At 36.3% G+C, this 21,653-nt stretch overlaps 2 protein-coding genes and 1 long non-coding RNA gene across 3 annotated transcripts in view; 1 reads left to right on the forward strand and 2 right to left on the reverse strand.

Annotated features, from left to right (window-relative positions):
- Nucleotides 1-11,896, reverse strand: LOC117328921. The gene is made up of 12 exons (XM_033886536.1): nt 11,788-11,896; nt 10,481-10,769; nt 8,197-8,409; nt 7,475-7,604; nt 6,403-7,023; nt 5,443-5,808; nt 4,616-4,996; nt 4,099-4,223; nt 3,178-3,518; nt 2,090-3,047; nt 1,957-1,978; nt 1-1,698 (listed from the first exon to the last, which is right to left on the reverse strand). Exons 2-12 carry the CDS (start codon nt 10,760-10,762, stop codon nt 1,388-1,390), a joined length of 3,750 nt encoding a protein of 1,249 aa, XP_033742427.1. The 5' UTR covers nt 10,763-10,769; nt 11,788-11,896; the 3' UTR covers nt 1-1,387.
- The window catches only part of LOC117328924, a 14,139-nt gene continuing 4,372 nt past the window's right edge, over nt 11,887-21,653 (forward strand). Inside the window, exon 1 of the long non-coding RNA XR_004533080.1 lies at nt 11,887-12,023. This is a non-coding gene — a long non-coding RNA (uncharacterized LOC117328924). The remainder of the gene's footprint in view (nt 12,024-21,653) is intronic.
- LOC117328920 (beta-alanine-activating enzyme-like) overlaps nt 14,533-21,653 on the reverse strand; it is an 18,683-nt gene continuing 11,562 nt past the window's right edge. Inside the window, exons 12-16 of the mRNA XM_033886535.1 lie at nt 18,132-18,283; nt 17,867-18,030; nt 17,110-17,235; nt 16,742-16,873; nt 14,533-16,344 (exon numbers count right to left, since the gene is read on the reverse strand). Of these exons, the coding sequence (XP_033742426.1) occupies nt 15,451-16,344; nt 16,742-16,873; nt 17,110-17,235; nt 17,867-18,030; nt 18,132-18,283 (1,468 nt within the window). The 3' untranslated portion in view covers nt 14,533-15,450. The remainder of the gene's footprint in view (nt 16,345-16,741; nt 16,874-17,109; nt 17,236-17,866; nt 18,031-18,131; nt 18,284-21,653) is intronic.

The raw sequence follows: 21,653 nt of genomic DNA on the forward strand, positions 1-21,653 counted from the left end.
GAAATTGCACATATGATTTTAAAACCTAAAATTTATTTTGGTTTCATGAACATGTGTCGAATTAAGTATTTTATAAAATACATTATCATTCAAAGAGATTCATAATCGAACTGCCACACTTTCGGGATCCATTGCGCTTACATTTATATCATTGACCACATATACATCATTCAGTCAAAAATAACAAAGATTACAAAAACATTACAAATTGTGTTGATCAGATTACCGTTATTAAAATGTAACTATAAATGGTAATCTAATTTGAAACATTTGTTAAGAATAACAATCTAAATATCAGTAATTTTACCAACAAAGTGAGACATGATATACTACACAATCAAAAAAATATATTTGTCTTAATAATCTTGACTAGCAAGATCAATGCATATTATAGTTCAATATCTAGCTTTTATATAAAGAGTAAAACTATAATAATGATATAAATTCCAGCATTGAAGATATCGGTTTAACATCTTCGTAAACGATTGAACTCATACAAAACCTCTGTTGAAATTTTAAGGCTAATTGACATCATAAAGGTGCAAGTTAAACCAATGACGCATGGATGTAATTAAATAAGAGACATGAACGCATCTACGCCATTTGGATGTTAGGGCGACAGTTACATACGTTGCAAATTTACACTGTCTAGTACTTTTGATGTGTGCCAAAATATACAAATAAAATCGTACAAGTACGTAGTCATGTTTTGTGGATACCATGGCGACTAATGATTAAAATGACATCACAACAGTATAAGGAAGATATTTCCATTATTGTCATCGTTACGTTCGTTAGTAGAAAATATTTGCTGGAGATGCGGTTATGCACACTCTTACACTAAGTGATATAATTTTGCTATTAGTAAACAAATAATAGCTGATTAGCTAAATTAAAAATAGCTGCACAGTTTTAAAATTGCCTGCATGATTTGGTTTTTGATAGCGGAATGACAGTGTATTGATAACGATATTAATCGTGTGATTTTGACGCACAGCATAAACTAAACATATATATGCAATATAGATTGATTATAAAATCTCATTCATGCTACATTTATATCCAAAATCAAATATTGAGGCGTTGAAGAGGTCATCTGTTTTAAGAGGTGCATGATTAAAGTAAATGAAATTTAAAGATTTAAACAAATGTGCGTAACTGTGATGAGATATAGACTCGAGAGGACAGTGTTTTGTACAATATGATAAAACATCATAAAGTTCCCACTAGGGCTCTCAGAAAAGCATGTTTCACATCATTGTCAGGAACATTATGGATGCATTTTGGCACAATGTTCAATATAACAAGTTACATGGATTAAATTGGTTGAATATTGCAAATCTGATGCACATATACCTTCTCACATCTGATTCTTTCATCAGAATTCCTATATCGCCATATCGAACACTCCCCTACTAACCACTTCACTGGTATTAAGTCCACATGTTTTCATAGCATCCATGATTCTCCTGATCGTAGCCTTGCTGCCTTCTGCCTTCTTCCATTTAGAAAACATGTGAAGAAATCTTGTGGTTACCGATTCTGCCGGATATTCAATATTCACTAAGGATATTGCCGTACTTTCCAGTCCTAGCCGAATGAAAAATTCCAAATATTCTGTACCTAACATTTTGGACAACCCCAGCATTTCCACTTCAGTTGGACATCGATCAAGTACCTCGGATGTCAGGTCGTATTCTGTAAATAGTAATTGGAGCAAATATCACAACTTAGGACTAAAATTATATAATATGGCTAAATAATATATTAATCTTTCATGTTGACCCCTCGATTTCAGATAGATGGTACTGTGTATTTCGCGGAAAGCGCGAAGTCAAAACTCGCAGCTACTAGACATACGAGAGGCACATGAGGGAATAAGCGAGCGATTTATAATCTTTTCTGGAGATATGATCAAAATGACGCTTATGGATCACTGTAATGCACTCGTCTTACCTTCCTCGTATTCATCTTGTATCTGGAAAAAGAAGATACTGTCATTTAGAATTATACTAATGGAATTGATTTAATCAATTACGAAAATTATTCACATCTAAGTAAGGACGAAAAAATTACATAAGTTACATACCGGTGGTCTCTCTTCTAAGAACCATGGCTGAAGTTCGCGTCTATTGATGAAATGTTTATCGTTCTTGCATGAAGAACAGCAGGGTAGAAGCTTGCGGTGCTCTAGTTCCATTTTCGGAACAGTCACCTCTCCACAAGTTACCATTGGTTTGCAATGTAAATGGTAGGTAAATTTGAGATCTCTGTGAGCGTACAACTCCATGATGTTCCTGAGTGCTCCTTCAACAAACATCCTCACTCTGAGTCCAGCACCAGGTTCGATCTTTGGGATGGGGGACTGCTTGTATAATGTTATCTTGATGATATTGTTGCTACAGCAGATGACTACAGACCAAACCCTGTCGATACCGAAAATCCCGAATCCTCTCCTCAACCATATTTCCTCTTCTGTTTTAAGAACCTTGAACTTCTCGATGCATGCAGCCAGAAGTTTGTCAAATACCGGGAATGGTACACATCTGTTTAAGAAGACGAGACATAGGGTTCTTGTTTTTACTGCATACCTGTCTGTCATTATTTGTGGAAAAGTCATAAATTGACCTGACAACAATGACGGGACAAGATAGGTTTCTTCGGGTTTTGCTTCGTCAGACTCGTCGAGTCCTGCTCCAAGTTGCACAAAGTCAACACTTTGCTCCTCTTGTTTTGGTCTAGCGATCAATCCTAGTCGCTCCATGAAAGCTAGAATGACTGCCTTGTATTTCCAAAAAAGCATTTTCTCATCCTGATTCCAGGCAATCTGCAGGTATTCCATATCTAAGATGGCAGATTGGTGGTAGATTTTCCACAAAAAAACTGCTCGTTTGCCTTTCCGACTAACAAATTTTGGTACAGTGATTATCTTTCTAAATGCCAGAGATATCCATTGCGGATCGAGGATGACAGTTTTTGCTAAAATAGAACCAAGGTTTTCTGTTTCTTCTCCGAAATACAAAATGCTGCCAGTGTAGTGGAGGTACCTGTAAGAAAATAAAGGAACGTATACAGCAAAATCATAGATGCATATTTCAACATTTTGTGGTATTCTATTTTACCTTCATCAGATATATGCTATAAACTAGCAAGACATATTGTCATCAACGTACTTACTTTAAGAACATGTGTATATCCGTTTCGTCGTTGATTTCGACTTCACATGTTCTACTAAGAGAGATAACATCCTCAAACGACATCACCTTTTCCCCAGTTTCCTTCCGTCGCATCATTTCCCTCTCCAGAGTAAGCCACCTGGCAGGTAGTTCCTTCTCCCACTGAGATTGCGATGGAGCCACTTCTATGATGGCGTTCCATAATTGTCCGATTCCTGGGTGGTTCCTAACGTCATTGTTGACTTCAAGGAAGCCATATATATGATCTTTCATTGCCTGAAAATCTGCCATTCCACATAATTTCTCTTCAAATGTGTCAAGCTTTCGTTCGACTTCTTCATTCTAATTTAAGAAAATGATATTGTGATATAAGCGAATGTGATATTGATTATAATAATGATTAAAATGGTAAGCACTGGAATAAGAACATCTCTATTTCATGGGAAATGATCCGGGTATAGTACATGTATTTCAAAACTTAAGTATATCGTCATTTTTTAGTTAATATCTACGAATCAATAACCTATTTTGCTATTTGTGTTTTAACACCAAAACATTTATTATATCACGTGATGACAGTGCTATTGTCGACGGATGTACATTCAAACGAGATAGCAGACATGCTATTCTTATCATTGTGATGATTTTTGATTGGAATTGTCTTATATGTTGAAATATGTTGTATTAAATAGTGATGAATGTCGAAATATTCACTTCATTATTAAGGCGTGATTCCGAAGGCAACATCAAACATTTAATCAAGTCTAAAAGTAACCAAGTATTTCAGAGTATGCAAGTCTTACAATCAACCACAATTCGCTTTTGCGACAGTATCTATGTTCTAGTCTTGAACGAGTTTGATAAAAAAAAGGCGGATTGTTGCTTCGAGAACTTCACCCATTTGACGTTGGTTTCTACGTACCGTTCCGGACAGTTGATCCAAATGGGTGCCGACCAGGATAATTGGCGGAGTTGCAAGGGGGCATCTATCATTACATTTCTTCTCCGCATAATTGACAGCAGAACGAATCCAGTATTTAATTCTTCCTATAAAAGGGATAAAAACGAACATAATCTAAAATTGCTTATCATCAATATACGGGTATAAGAAGGGAAAATGGTAAAAACGACATCCTACGTAAGGATTAACACGAAACAAAAGTGTTCAAGCAGGATAACGACGTTACTTTAATTTATGTTAAGATATCAAGCATTAGGAATGGCATATACAATAGGTTTATTACCAACGCCTATTTGACTTTGTCAAATTGATGTAAATGTTATACGTGGTAAGTATCTAAAAAAAAAAATAAAAAAAAAAAAAAAAAAAATCGAAATTAACCCACTAATCAATAATAATGATCATGATCTATGATCTATTTGCTGATTGAATCATCACTTAATTTAATTTTAGAATTTTTTCAAATTTTACAACGTACTAGTTGCGGCATCGACTATCTTTTCTGTTCCCTCAATGCATTCTTTAAGGTTATAAACCACTAGGAATATGGCGTCACTACTCAGGAAGATGTGATGTGTATTGTAGTAAGGTTCTTCTCCGCCAAAGTCCCACAAGGATAAATAGGCCTGGTCAGCATTCGGACCATCCTCACTGTCCGCCACATCAATCAGTCTCCCAAGATCATTCGCCCAGTGTTCCTGTCTATCTCCGTTAGACCCAATTGTTTCAAGCAAAGTGTCCTTTCCCGTCGTATCCGCAGTCGACACAGGCGATTTTGTCGTCGGTAGTGGTGCTGACGTCTTCGGGAGTACTTTCGGTTTTGGTACCGTTTGTTTAGTGCTGACAGCATTTTCTTGTTCTTTGAGAAATAAAATGCATTTTCATTCTGAACGCATTCGGCAAAATAAACCAATGACATGTGTATTGTAAGAATGACAGCGTGCAAAGCAAAAAGCATGCAAAACTATCCATCAAATACTTAAAAGTAAACTGACACTGCCCTGATATCGCACTCGGTCAAGATACCGGTAAGTTCACATGAATACATGTAAACGATTCATATTATTACATTACTTCGCGGTGCTTGCATTAAAAAACGTCTGCGTTTGTTTACAATTGCACGACATCAACGCGCAATCGAAAAATAATTAAAAAAAAAACAACATAAAAACATGTTTTATCAATGGACAAGAATGTTATCAGATACTGAAACAAATAATTATCACTTTATTGAATATTCAAGTAAGACATTAAAGCAGCACCTTATTATGGCGATACTTTTTGTAATATGATGGTCTACAATACCTGGTACTGTCTCCTGAACTTCGCCAGTGTTGAAACCATCTGCATTGTCAGCCATTTTGTGTGAGCGCAGCACTTGTTGAATCCTTGTTTTCACATTTTGTGTTTCTTTGTTAGATTCAAGTTTTACTCGCTTCTTCGTCACCATATCGATGAGGAACCGTTGTATAAATATATCAACGCCGTCAGTACTGGATATATTGTTAATGACTTCATCATCCTCATCTAATAACCGATAACATAACGTACTTTTTCCAACGCCTTCTTGGCCTACTATGATTATCCGGATATTTCGCGCCTTTTCCGTCCGGTCCTGAAGGGTCTTTATGTAGTGCTGAATTTTTTCTCCACTGAATCGCGCTGAAACGTCTGAAAAAAGGATTAATGCATACCATTTACATAATGCAGAAATGGCATAACAATGTGATCACCTCCAAATCATCAATGATATAGCTTAAATCTAGTGTCTACGGGAAAAAACACGTAAAAATATATTTGTTGTTGGATTCCTCCTTTAATTAAGATAGCGATTCCTATTTTTGCATTAACTACTTGTACAATTCTCCATCAGCCCTAAGACCTTTGGAATAGCTAGGAATATTTTAACTTTAATTGAATGTATATATACATGTATGATTGATTTTTTTTTATTATGTTTTCAATTTCAAAATCTTTCTTTTACACAGCAATGACGGAAATTCTAAATTTTCACATCAATTTACTTCAGTTTGAAATGTTGTTGATTCAAAGTTGATGCTGACGTTATTTCTAGCGGACTGAAAAGATTAGTTGAGAGGGTAACTAGCATATCTAAACATTATTTCAGGGGATGACCAAGGCAAGACAATAAGTAGTTTTTACTTCAATGAATGTTAATAGTCATAATTGTAATGGTGGCGTTTTTTTGTTTTTTTATATAAATGATTCACGGGTATGATTAGCAGTATAGAAAGGTTCACTTACTAATGTTTAGAACACCCTTGGAGTGGCCAAATATAACAGCCCCTTTTAGATCTGCTATACTCGATTCAAACATTGTATGAACTCTGATCTCTGGAAAGGCCCGACGGACTTCATTCTGTAAGAACAGTGAGGAGGAATATCCTCCAATCATAACGATTGAGTTCACTTCTTTCAACACTGAGCTTCGTGTGAAGTCTCGTAAAGAGCTTATGACTTCTCGGGCGCATGCCAGGAACATTCCTTCAATGACCTCAAATTCTATGTGAACTTTGCCATCCTTAAGTTTGACCTTGCCGTCAAAATCAGCGTCGTCCAATACACCCGGAATCGTCTTCCCCGCGATCCTCTTGTTGGCTGGCTTTGCATCCTTATACCTACTGGGAAGTTGCAGGACGAGCGTTTCTCTGGAACCAGGTTTGATTTTGTTCTTCTTGTACTCGATCTCCTTCATGAGTGATGTAATGTCGTCATGTTCTGATAAATCATCCACACCAAGAACAGTTTCAATAAGACTCTTGATTCCATTGTTCAATATGTTACCACCTCCGGTCACTGTAATTCGGTTTGTTTCACTCAACTTTTCACTTCCTTCGTGACATGTGACTAGTTCAACTAACGTACCTGGTAGCGAAAACCATAACAAATTACAAAATATCACACTTTCAGTGTTCATACCACTGTATAGTCAATGTTACTGCTGAAGTGCACTATATATCGTTGTTAAATCATGTCTGTTCTGACAAACTAACTGTACTATTGTCAAGAATTGATATCACTGTACTGAACCCTTGCCTTTTGCATTAAACAACATGTTTTTTCCCCCTGAAGATTAATCGAATATTATACCAAAAAGGCGTTTAGTTAACGTTTGCATTAGTAAAAAGATGGCATGGAAAAAGTTTTGTGTGTAGGTTTCACATTATTTGCTTCCATGTATGTACTCCAACGTGAATAATTCTTTATGGGGTATATGTGGTATTGCGCACGGATTAAGGATTTGCGTGTATTTGTAAAAGCGAGTTTGAATTAAGATCCCCTTAACTTTTTATCAACAGTAGATAATAATACTTACATGAGGCATCCAAGACAAGGAACTTTGCGCCTGGTCTAAAAGCTCGACCCCTAAACATTGATGAACACTTCAGGTATGTCAAGGCCGCATTAATCTTTGTGAGAACTGTGACATTCTCAGTCATGCCAGCCTATACGTATATAATTTGATAATTAGGTGAACATGAGTCGATAAAAAGTTGAAATAGATTCTTTAGTCACAAATATATCACTTTATATACGTTTCATAAGGCCAATGTTCAACCTAGTTTCATGTTTTTGTTATGGGGTCATTTTCATTTAAGATTTTTGGTTTGTTTGGTTTGTTTTTGTTTAATGTCCTATTAACAGCCAGGGTCATTTAAGGACGTGCCAGGTTTTGGAGGTGGAGGAAGGCCGGAGTACCCGGGGAAAAACCACCGGCCTACAGTCAGTACCTGACAACTGCTCCACGTAGGTTTCGAACTCGCAACCCAGAGATGGAGGGCTAGTGATAAAGTGTCGGGACACCTTAACCACTCGGCCACCGCGGCCCCTCATTTAAGATGTTTACCTTGAGAAATGTAGATATACTTAATTTCAAGGTTTTTGATGATTTATCGGCCCATATCTGACTTTAAAACGCCGATAAAAGCATCAGAAAGATACGGATTGTGTTACCGCTTAGTATTTATAGAAAAAATATATTAGTCTCTTTTTTAGTAATGTTATAAGAGAAGGGGATAATATTTTTAGACGGTTTACCTCTGCTGCAGCTTTCGTGATGAAAGCTTCGTTTTTCGAGTGGTGTGTCACAATGGTCCAGCTTATATCCGTGTCAGCTAGTGTATACAGCCGGGCGTGCAGTTTGTCGACGAGGTTTTCACGTAAGTATCGCATCGCCATACCAAACAGATCCAAGGCAAGAAGGCCCTTCTGTCCCGTGATGTCAGTCATAGTACTACTTTCATCGAGCATCTGTACACATTAACAAAAAGTCTGGTCGAACTACGCTTTTATAAACGAGACAATGGCAATTGTCGAATTACATGTGACTAAGAAAACGTTAATTACTTTTTCTTCTCTTTCTTTTCAATTATTTTCCATTTAAGGATTGATTGTCAATTTTGTTGCTTGCATGGACTGATGAAGGGAAGTGAACCTCGTGCAAATGAAGTGAACTGCGAAGCAGTTCATGTACCATTTGCACGAGGTTCACTTCCCTTCATCAGTCCATGCAAGCAACAAAATTGACAATCAATCCTTATATTTACGGTCGCAATGGAATGACGTAAGTTCGTCACTTTGTAACATTGTTATACTTATCGTACATGTGTGTACAGTAGTGGAACAGCAGGCAGTCAGCTATTCTCGTCGCCAAGGCAACACAAAATATAGTCCCATACACGTTTTCATTATAAAGATGTTGATATACATAAATACGATATGTTCAAGGTAAAATATTCATTTATAACAAATATTTATAATATTGCATAATAAAAACTTATATTTACCCATATAAATACGAATTTAAAGTGCAGTGTTGACAGTATAGTATGTGGGTGATTTGGTCACTCGAGACACAGGGACTCGGTTAAAAAACTGAGCACAATGTTAACGTAACCACAACAGTGGAATATCACAACATTAAAAAACCGTGAGTGTTCATGTACTCTCTAAAGTCTTGAAAAACTAGATTTTGTAAGGTTAATAATTTGAATGAATGTTGGATTTTTAGTCTTGCGATTATTTATAGGTGTCATATGTTCCTCAAAATTTAACGCCGAACCCCTGCGATCGTATGTGATGCAGTCTAAAAGCCGGGATATTCAGAGCTCGAGAAAAAGTGTAACAATGTGGATTTTAGTCGCAGGTTAGCTGATGATGTATATGGTGTTCATGAAATATTGGATTTCCTTGTCGCACTGGCGTTTTGGGATGTAAAGTCTGATAATAGTAAGTAGGGAAACATTGATTTGAAAATTGGCGGTATTCGACAGCCGGAAACTTGTGCCCTCCATATGTTTAGATTTATAATCATTATGAGTCAAATTACGATAATAATGTGTCCCTATGCTCGATATAGCATATTGCTGCTACCAGTCTGTTTTGTGTTGTTATTAGATAGTGTTAAAACTAAGGTTTATTTTCTGTGACCACTAAAATGGTACCAAGCATGGCATTCGAGATACAGCTAACGTTAGACCTACTGCGCTACGTAGGTCATGAGCTCGGTGCTATCGGGAGTGTCAGTGTTCTGTCAGATCCTGATTTCTAAACTGTCTGCATTATACTGGCATTTTTTTTTCCACATAAAGCGGCTCTTCCACTTGTGTTTATATACGTTGATAACAATGTTACACAATTCACAAAATGAAAGTGCATTCAAGTTTGAGGCGGTACAGAACTCGATCACCATTGTAAACCCATTGAATGTATTCACACGCCGGCAAGAAAGTGATTCGTCTCTCAGAATAGAAGCACGCGACCCAAAATCTTCAACGGGAAATGAAGTACTCCGAGTTTACTAGCTTCATTGAGGCGGAGCGAAGTGAAAATGTAAATATTTTAAAATGCAAACCTTATGAATAACGTTTCTAAGAGCACAAACTCTATCCTTCCATACGCTTATAAATACTATGACTAATCTTAGATGAAAATGGGGAATGGTAATGATATCAAGTATTATCCAACATTCAGCTATATCGACTTTTGTCTGCTGATTTAATTCTTTATGTGATATGGATAATGAATATCATAAATGTGTGCATGTTCTGAAACAGTGCATTTATCCATAAGAATTCACTCGAACGCGACAGTCAATTGAAATTTGAAATTTAGCATTCGGTCGATCAAATAAGTGGAAAGAGCTAGATCACAAGAAACTACGCCGAGACTGTAAATGTCTCGTCTTATCATAGGAATGGCCACCTCGATCATCTAGGAATAACGTTCAACGAGGAAAGGCTACTGGGAAAGCGAATGGCTCTATAGACACTTAGATTTATATAGTCTTATAAGACTGATTTTTATACACTTGTTGAATTACCTGGTATACAGGAAAGGTTTTGAAGAAGAACCACTGATCTGCTTCTCCACCGAGACTGCTGTAATGGTCCTCTGCCGAGTAACCGAATGAGTGAAACGTTCCGTCTGGCTGGCAGAGAATGGCACTGGAGGTCTTCAGTGTAGTGTATCTGCCTGACGAGTGCCAGGAACACGTTCCAATTTTTAAAGGATTTTGTGTAAAATCATCATGGAAGGAGTAGGCATATCCAGAGTAACTATTCCCAACCTTAATGGCAACCACCAACTTTGGTTTGTTGCCCATGATTAATCTGGAATTTTTAAATTTTATTTTATTATTAATAAACATTACCTTACTAACAATGATAAGCGAATACAATACCCATACTAATCAATACCCATACTAATTTCTCCAATTAAGAAAGTCTTAAAAAATGCTGCTAATCAATATATTTGAAATCATCAAATAGGAACTATTTGATTCAGAACAAAATGTTTTACCAAGTATACCTATGGATCTAAAATCAATTTTAATAAACAAAAAAGGTGCTGAAGAAATATATAGATTATTAAGAAGGAATGAACTCAATACCACTGTGAAAAAAAGAATCAGTCATTCAATATAAATGAAAAATAATCATAAACAACAAAAATATATGCATCTCCTTTCAATACCACAAACTCCAAATTATAATGGCTTCAATATAAAATAAATCACAGAAATCTTAATTCTAATAGTCTATAAAATCATAAATATGAAATAAAAGTGCATACAATCCATATTTTGAAATGCGAAGATAAAGATAACGTACAGCTAAACACTTGAAGTTGCAATTCTTACATTATCTAAATGCAAATACATCTATTCATCTATAAAAAAAAATACCCCTCTACTAACCTTTTTGCTTGATACTTACTAAAATGTCTGCTAAAGAAAGTAAATTTTCCAACACCTCGATATATATCAAACTAAAAATTGACTGACCTAGGACTACATAGTCAACGTTTTTAACCGAGTATGTTTGTTTTTGTCTGTTTTTGTTATTTGTAAGTATGATGTAAGTATTTGTATGTCTATGTATGTTTGATGCATGACAGGTCTTGTTTAAATATTTGAAAATAAATAAATAAAAATAATAAAACAATAAATAAAAAATAAATAAAACAGAAGATAAGCGAATACTATGTGAAATCGTTAATGTACACGTTATTGATACCCCTAAACTAATCTTTTGTAGAAACAATTAATACGACAATTTGTACTTAGTAACAATTATATAAAATCTACCGCCATGATGTGTATAGGCTTATCAAACAGAATACGCTTACACTAATCCACTGTCGGCTGTGCACTTCTATCAGATATACCAAACAAACCACAAATTGGTCAGCTACAACCACTGCAACATTCTCTTTGTCGTCTAATCTATTAGTTTCCTTGTTTATCCATTATCATGCCTCTGGTTTTGTAGTAATGACATTTCGGTCTGGCCTATTAGTACTGTACATCTGAAACACCAAGAGGACCAAGCAAAATACACCTTGGTATCCATATTCAGGTATAGGTAGGTGAATTAATACATTCATTTATACAGCTCTTATTGCATGTATTAATTTACATTATTACACTGTGCATGCATGGTTAATGTATGCTTTATGTGTCTTAAGCAATTGAAAGTAACATACATGTATGTATTGTTATTTCAATAACAAATAAGAATATTTTCAATATACTAAATCAACATCAAGGAAAGCTACTCTAGAACTTTTAAAGGGCAGTTAATTTGTAATACGCATTTATTGTAGTAGTTACTATATGACCTAACGCAAGAAAAACACAACTGTAAATAGTATAACATACACTCCTCCTATACGTATATGAGGTCTTATTCCACTTGATTATATTGGTGGATATTACGACAGCCTGTCAAACGTTTCCTGTCGTGTTAACCTCTAATATTATTTGAGTAAACATACACGTGTTAAAACGCTGGTCTTGTCAAGTAGAATTAAAACTATATATTTATATAGAGTTATTTCCCTTATTACTTTCATTTTAAACAATACACGACAGTAAACATTGTTTCATGATAACACCTACACAGATACTTCTCACGTCAGATTAAACTGAAAATCAAGGCATATCGTCTTAAAAATACAGTAGGTTACTTATTATTTTGAGGAAAGTGTATTCACCTTATATCAGTATAGACATCCCACGTCAACGACGCATTTCGTTCTCTTGCATTTCTTCCTCTAATAAAGCACATATATGTGCCAATCTAAAGACCTAAATAGACCAGATATATCCGATGAAATTTCTGTGTGTACCTATCCATAATCTATAAAACTCATGCTAAATCTAAATCTACAATGTAACGGTCACCCAAACACGACACTAGGATTTCCGGGATTTCCGGGATTTCCGGTCTGGGTAGGTGTACAGTTTATTCTATATTTAGATACATGTATATAAAGTGACCTACTTTTGATTAGGCCTGTCAAAACAGTGAGGCAGTGTCAAACGAGACATTAGTAAGAAGATAGTTGTTTTGGAAGAAGAGAAAATAATAAGATCCCAAATTAAGTCGCCGTATGCGACCACAGTGACCACTCCCTGGAATAAGGAAATTGAAAAAATCTTATCTTTTTATTAACATTTTAGTCATCCATCTCTGACGATTGACGCAGTTATTTCCGTGATGAAATGTTCACTAGTAAATCATGATCCAAATTAGGCTTATATATACAGTAGCTCTAGTAATGACGGTATAGTCCGATTAAGGTACTTGATACTAACAGATGTTCGCTGGATGCGTATTACTAGAAATAGATAATTGCACGGTCATGAAGTAATAACGGCAGTACAGACAAGTAAATTGTTGAGTGTTTGAGGCTAGCTGTTCCTTCATCAAGACAAAAGTAAATTATAAACGATCACATATAGACATAGAACATGGAACAAATACTTCATTTCACATCTAAAATACTCGAATTCATAATTTGGGTTTATACTAGGTTCATGTTAAAATATGTGCATCTTGTACATCTCAGATACAGCCTTTTAAGACACAAACTCCAAGGACAGCAAAACCATGACCCAAATTATGCTTGAAATAAATATATAAATGATCTAGGACATTATCGAAATATTGCAAGAAATGAACGTCGGTGTAGATTTTGTAACTCTTGCGACATAGAAGACGAGTATCACTTTCTGCTAATTTGCCATTTTTTCAAACACTAAGTTCAAGATGTATTAAAAAGTACTACTGGAAAAACTCATCTGTATTCAAGTTGACCCAATTACTATGTACAACTAATTTCAAAGATTTATCAATGTTGAGTAAATACATATATGATGCTACACAACTACGAAAAAGTATGATTTAATGTATCTCTACATCATTTATTTTGTGTGCTCTACACTGCTATCATGCAGTGCCCGCCAACTGAACAGTGTATGAATTGTTATACATGTTTCTACTGATGAGCTGTACAGCTCATGGTTAATAAACAAATTGTAGTAAGTAATGACGACGGTATGGTCCAATTTAGGTACTTGATCCTAACAGATGCTTGCTGGATGCGTATTACTAGCAACCTTTTAAGACACAAAATCAGAACGTTCCTATTTAAAAATGTGTAGATACAGAGACATTTACTAGTATATCCCCAATGCATTCCTAACCTTTCTGATCCAGATATTGGTTGTACAGAACACAAAGACGATTTAATGTTTTCAGTGTTAGTGTTGCTTTAAGATAAAGATGAAGATTAACAAATTATAAACATTATGTAATAACAGCCAGCTTCCAAAATGGATTATGTACTGAGCATTTTCAAAACTGTATGAAATGACCTCTAACAGGAACTTAGGAATTCCAGTTCCTCATAAACATAGTAGTATAACTAAACATGCCACGTACTAATATATACGTAGTTAATCAGTCAGTTTAATGCTAAATAAAGGTATATATTTATAATACTATCACAGTTCAATCATTAAACAATGTGCCTTATATAGGCATATAGTAATAATAGTCGTCTTTTTCACCATTTAGTATATTTTTTATCAAAAACAACATACACTAATCATGTTACTAGCCTTGTTTCATAATAATGAATGTACAAGAAACTTGAAGAAACTAGCAGGTGGATAGCACATTTTAATCAAATACAAATGGTTCGTCTTTCTAGAAGGGATTTAGGAAACTCAAATTCGGCCAAAATAAACGTTGAAATAAAGAGAGCAAGATCCACTCTTCCTTTAATTCAATCATCCTTAGACAATTTGGCCCAGATTAATTTTGGAGGAAACACGTGTATATTTAAAGAATGTAGCTATAACCGTAATGCAAGGCTAGGGCAAACCCCCAGGATAAACGTGAGTTTTGTATTGTTTAACGTCCTATCCATTTCTATGGTAAGTAAAGGACAGCCGCACCTGTGTGCGAGATGCATGCCTGTAGTATACATGTGTGTGTATTTTAGGAGGCCGTGGTATATTGGCTATATTAATGTTCGTCTACTTGGACACAAAACTGACGTAGACTTTTTAGTACTACCTAACTGAACCAAAATAACTGTAAAACGATCGTAAGACTCGCTATTGTATGATATCTTCAATGCATTTAGTGACATGTATACAACATACAGTAATACATGTACATGCCAAAAATGAATACGGTATATAAAATATATAAATGTATGTATATATTAGAATATCACAGTTTGAGGTATTTGTTAACTTCGATGAATATTTTAATTTGCATCCCTGATGATGATAGAACAATTTGGTTATTTTGTGGAGTCTAGACAACATCATATATATATATATATTCTATTTAAAAAATATTTAACTAATATCTCAATAGCTAGCTTTTTATTGTAAATCATATCAGTCATGTCACAATCACTTAAATGTTTTTTATCCGTAAAATAGTCTAAGACTCACTTCAGTACTTGGTTACAGTACTAGTGGTGCTGTCATTATTTCGCAATATTAGAATTATAGAAAGTAGGGGTTATGTTTAGACAGTAAACATAATCATCACGACAGCCAACCACGATGTTTTGTCCACACACAACGGGAGAGGAGAACACCTCTCCAGGGAGTTTGACTACACCCACTTCCTGTCCCAAACGTCTGTCAATCACATGAACAGTTCCTGCCGTTGTGGCTACCACACATAACGGCATCATGCCAAAGGATAGCCTTGACATAGTATCATAAGTATCAGTCCCCTTGTTACCATGGCGCTTTACAATATCTGTATGTTTTAATAGCGATGTAGATTTCACTTGTGCTGCGCTATTTTTTAGCTGACCTGCTATATCACCTTCCTGATTAACAAATGTTTCTGTTGGTAAATGACGCTCTGTATTGCTGGTGCTATATGTTGCAGCATCTTGTCCACTAGCTATGCCACTCTCTATACATTCATTTTTATTGTCGCCTACAGTAGAAATGTCTGATTCAGTATGGCAGTTTTCCTGCGAGGACCACTGTGAGTAAATGTTTGATTTTGTTGTATATGAGCTGTGTACATCTGTCTGTGGTCTGATGGGTACATCGACATCTACTTTGACGGAATCAGACTCCATTTTAGATGAAAAGTTGCTTTTATCTTCAAAACAAATCTGAGATCCATGTTCACCAACCACCAAATCAAAACAAAATGGAGTAGAATAGACAGGGGAATCCAACTCCTTCTTCCATAATAACTTGCCATCGTGCGATAGAAAATAAATACAGTGGTCATGTGATCCAAATATAACCATACGATTGGATGATTTATTTATACAATTCAGATCTTTTGGGCAACGTTGTTGATAAGAAACTGGCGATGAGAATACTGGAGCCATAGTGTCGAACGACCAAATCTGTAAAGTAAAGAACAAATGATGTCAACCATTATTTATAGGCAGCATTTATACAGCACTGGAACTATTTGGTTAAATATGATGTAGAAATTATGAAAAAATCTTTTCTCAATATTTTCTGTGATCAAAAGTTTGGATTGTTGATGAACATACACAGACATATCCTGGATTCGTGAGAATATCATTATCTTCGAATACATTAAATGATTGAGCAATAATTCATATACATTGCAAATTGTACATAACAATAACTTTCTTTCTATTTGTTTAGACATCTTAAGACTATTTTTTAATATTACCAAAACTCTTAACAAGTTAATACAATCAGATACCAAGTATGATAGAAACCATGTTGTAAATATGTTTGATAATGCTGTCTTGTGTTTTGAACTCGTACCAGCTTGCCGTCTCTGGAGAGATGATACAAGCATCCATCCACACAGCCGATATAAACGCCCTCTGGTGACGTAATAGGGGAAGAAAATAGAGGCTTCTTGCAGCCATACGTCCATAGGATATCTCCATTTCTCTAAAAAATACAAAAACAAAAAATGAGTAAAAATGCTTCTTAATACCATTTTCAAGGCATGCATTCCAATTCAGACATAAAATGTGCAACATTGAAATTTACACTCACATTTATTTCATGAGTAATAGCATCTGTAACGTGCCGTTTCAATAAGAGTCGCAATTTCTACTAAAACATATCAGTGTTTTTATCTCTTGAAGTTAAGTAAATGTTCCATTAGTAACCACGATACTCACAGAGTCAATAGCAGAAACAGCACCAGAGAGAGTCCCCACGTAGACAGTGTGGAGTGAAGAACTCACACAAGGGGACGAGAAAATACTACCACCTCCCAAATATGTCTTAAATTGGCAGGTCCTCGTCTACAAGTTTTAATTAAGAGCATAATTCAGAAAGCATACATCATACATGTACATTGACATCATCATCAATTTCAACTTCATATTCTTCACACGGAAGTGATATTGTATAATAGTAAAGCCATCCAGTGATGATAATAGAAATTGACAACAACATATACATTTTCACTCCATAACAATGACAGTCACTAAATAGTACATGCAAACTTTAATTACTTGGATTTCAAGTATGGATATCATTATAATCTCCCAATTGGTTCTTTTTAAACCAACTAGTTTCATTATATTGCATGTGGAGTCGCTTCTTTCTATAATATATATACATATATATATATATGTATACATTTTTTAAATTACTTTATGTATCGATAATTTGAATAAAAGGAATCAACACGGTAAAAACCAGTTAGTCTAAATTTCGCTAACGTTTTCAGGCCGCTGTATTAAGGCCCGAAAACATTAGCGAAATTTAACTACTGGTTTGTAAGATAAAGCATCTGAGGATTGAAAATGAAAGCGCTTATTATGCTTTACAAACCAGTGTTTCCAATGTTATGATTTATATACATTGTACATGTATATACGTACCGGACATTGAGGACAATAACATTTTAATATATATATACATATTTACCGTTATATCCAAAGCATGCAGGTGTTTGTCATGTGATCCGACATATATCAATGATGTTTCAGGATCAACAACAGGTGAGCTTTTCACCTCTGCTCCAGTTTCATACTTCCACCAAGTTTCTCCTGTTAAACACTCCATCACATAAATGGCACCATCGTAACATCCTATAACAGAATCAAGCATGCATTATTTCCATATCATGATTCGTTCACGGAAATATGAAAAATACTATCATTGTCTCGTAGTACTACTTCTTTAAACTTACCAACAACGACATAATTTCCACACACACTGACACAAGCTGAGGACTCTATCCGATCACCTAGATATGTTTCCCATTGCACCTCCCCTGTTTCCATGGTGATTGCAAAAAACTTGTGTGAATGGGAACCAACGAATACAGTATGTCTTCCTGTCCTTGAAATAGAAATTGCAACCACAAACATAGTAACATTTAAACTTTCAAAAAAAATGAAATGAAATTGACTTAAGTATACATTTAAAATTGTTTGCACAATGTAGAAGAAAGAACAGCAAATTTCGTGAAAAAATAGCTTACCTGGCCAATCACAATAATCTAATTTGTCTTACCGTATACGTGTCGCCCATTATCAGCAACCATACTATCTAAGACAGAAGAGTTTGGGGATAATCCGAAATAGGGAATGGGGGATACTAGAAGGTTCCAGCATATGAAAAAGTGAGCAGAGAATGAGACCACCTAATGGATCACCACCAATGGGCCTAGAGGTACAATTCTGAGGAACTCAACGGTTCACTTCGTCAATCTAGGAAACTAAAACTAAGATCAAATTGCTACCAACAGACCATGTTAGCTGGTGAGATGCAAGAGAATGTCCTTGCCTAGAACATCCGCTTGCTAAGAGAAACCAGACGTCCAAACATTACCCTAAACTCAAAAACATATATACCATGAATGTGTTTTGAGAGCTGAAACCTGGTTCAAATCTCCATTAGTGTCTTTCAATACGTACGACCCCACCAAGACAACTGGTCCTACACTGATAGCAGCAGATGGATATGCACATCAAACTGATGTATTTAGGGTGTTCAAACGAAAAGACTGAAGCAATCAGATGTGTATACGTTTCAAAGCATCAACTCTGATGGATACTTTGGGAACACGGAGAAGCAGCTGAATAACCAAACATAATCTGCTCCACTGAACAAGGAGTGAGACCAAGAAAAACATCTTCTCTTGTGTCCGAGAACAGATTAGCTGGCATACACCATTCTAGTGTTGGAAAACATACTCACTACCATACCACGTACATGTATATGTCCACAGAGAGAAATAAGTCATAGAAGTAGATGAGAGTCAGATAGGCACGCCAGTCATCTTACTATACAGTCCCAAAACGGCAAAACCTCCTTCTTGACAAAAAAAAGGAGAAATGACTATGGGGCTAGCAAATGTACAAGCCACCAACTGTGCGTATCCAGACCCTGGCAAGGCCAGGACTGGGAGTAGGAAGGAGTTAAAAACATAGGGCTCCCAACAGAAACCAACTAAATGTCAATAGAGGAAAGAGATGACAGGCCAGAGGTCAATCCAGTCATCATACACAAGTACACCATGGAGGGAACAGACTGCCGACAATTTTCAGCCAAACAATCGGAAAAGACTACCCCAAACGGGCTGTTTGACTGTAAGACCACGAATAATAGATATCAAGAAGGCACAAATTGTCAGAGAACCGGTGTGACAAGCAGTCATGTCAGGAGCACAAGAATTAATTGAATGGCCGGCAGGATGGTCAAGACATGAACACACCTAGAATCAGTGGTGGCAAACAATCTTGCACCTTTTCTGGACACCGGCTGCATCATCATCTTCCCTCCGCAGGGGTAGAAACGGAAGCAACGTCATGCCCACCAAGTGAGAATGAATACTAATCCCAACAGGCCAGTCAGACTTGTAAAAGATTACCCATGTGAAAAAAGTCTAGGTCTAAATAGGAACTGGAAAACACTGATCCTGAATGTACAGACATGAGAGAAGAAATGACCCAATACTGGGAACGTGTCCCGAGTCCCTGGAGTGAGATGCAACAAGCGGACACGGGGTGATATCCTCGACTGGAGAGGGCCACCTTGCGCCATAGCAGGAGGGGCAAACAACCGCATAGCTGACGACAAAATGGTATAGGGCTTACCTGGAACTTAAATAGCAGCGAAAGACTGAAGATAAGTAGTAGCCATAATGTCATCACAGAGTGATACATGGAGAAGGTATCTCCTTACCATCAAAGACCATTGCATTAACAACAGACAAACCATTGTTAAAACGTTTTCATGAAAACCTGCTTCAAATAGGCCAGAACAAATATTGGGAGGATACCATACCCTCTGCTAGTACTGAAGGCACAGACAGAGTACGACAGCTTATTTGATACTCGATGACTAAGTGTTGAGGCATGGGAAAGAATTTGAACATTTTGGTAGAGAATGGAGCACCTTAATTTTCGCAAAAAAAAGAGAGAGAAATGCATTCAGTACAACCCTGTATACGACAACTGGTATTCTCAGAAAGTCACCCCATGAAACATTTAACAAGCTTGGTATAGGTAACTTGCTTATAAATGAACAGACGAGAACCAGCAATTAAAACTTAATTCTACCAGAGGCGTAAGAGATTCAACGACCAAAGATAATCCACTAATAGTTATAATCATGCAACACTAAGAATGAGGACACCGAGCCATATCAAGCAGGATAACACGCATGCATCACAAAACACACCCGGGAACCTGAAAAGGCCACTATACTGGCAATGACTGGTTGGGATGTATTGGTTGGTTTGGTTTTGTATTGTTTAACGTGCTATCAACAGCCATGGTCATTTAAGGATGGCCTCCCGTGTGCGAGTAGTGCATATCTGTATATATATTTGGAGGCTGCGGTATAATTGTGTTTATCACCTGATGATAGTACGGACTGATGCCGACTTAAGAGTGCTACCTCACTGAAGCATGCTGCTGAGGACACCCCACCCAGTCACATTATAATAACAGTCAAACCAGTCGTCCCACTTCTGAAATCATGAGTATCAGGCAGGAGTAGAAACTTCCACTTTTATCGACTCTGGTATGTCTCGGTCTCAGAGACAGAACCCAACGCCTTCCCCACAGGGAGGGAAGAACGCTCAACTGAAGGCCAAAAGTGAGGCTTTGTCAAGGCAGACATTAGGAAGATTCTTAGAAAGAGGAGAAAATTTAAGACCATAAACTTAATCGTCTCTTATAATCATGCAATGGGGCAGCAGGTACAATTCTTACATCCTACCTGAAGGGCAGATATGTGGGGTAACATGCACTTCAGCGAGTTGAGATGAGCAAACCTTAAACTGTTTAGTCTGTCTCATTGACTCAAGAAAGAGTCCAGGCTGACTGGTACAGAATAAAAGGTAAGCCCAGTAGTAAGGGTAGAATTGCTTGAAACTGAAGAGATTATAGCCATAACAAATAAGACCATAAAAAGTTTTTCACTAGATAGGCAGACTACCTTAATGATAGATTTAAGGAGAATCAGGTCCCAATAACATGTCAAGTGTCCAATCTTTACAAAATACAGACTTAGTCATGGTGCAACAGTAACAGAGACATAAACTGTATGTTCATCCCTAGCAAGAACAATGTGCACAGATACCCTGCGTTTTTAAGAGTCCGTACTGAAAAAAGGTGAATTGAAGTCGGATATCTGGGCCCAGTTGTTCAAAAGGTGATTAGGCTAATGACATTTTAACAACATTATTCAAACCCTGACA

Source organism: Pecten maximus, chromosome 6, assembly GCF_902652985.1.
Source record: "Pecten maximus chromosome 6, xPecMax1.1, whole genome shotgun sequence".
Classification (NCBI taxonomy): Eukaryota; Metazoa; Mollusca; class Bivalvia; order Pectinida; family Pectinidae; genus Pecten; species Pecten maximus.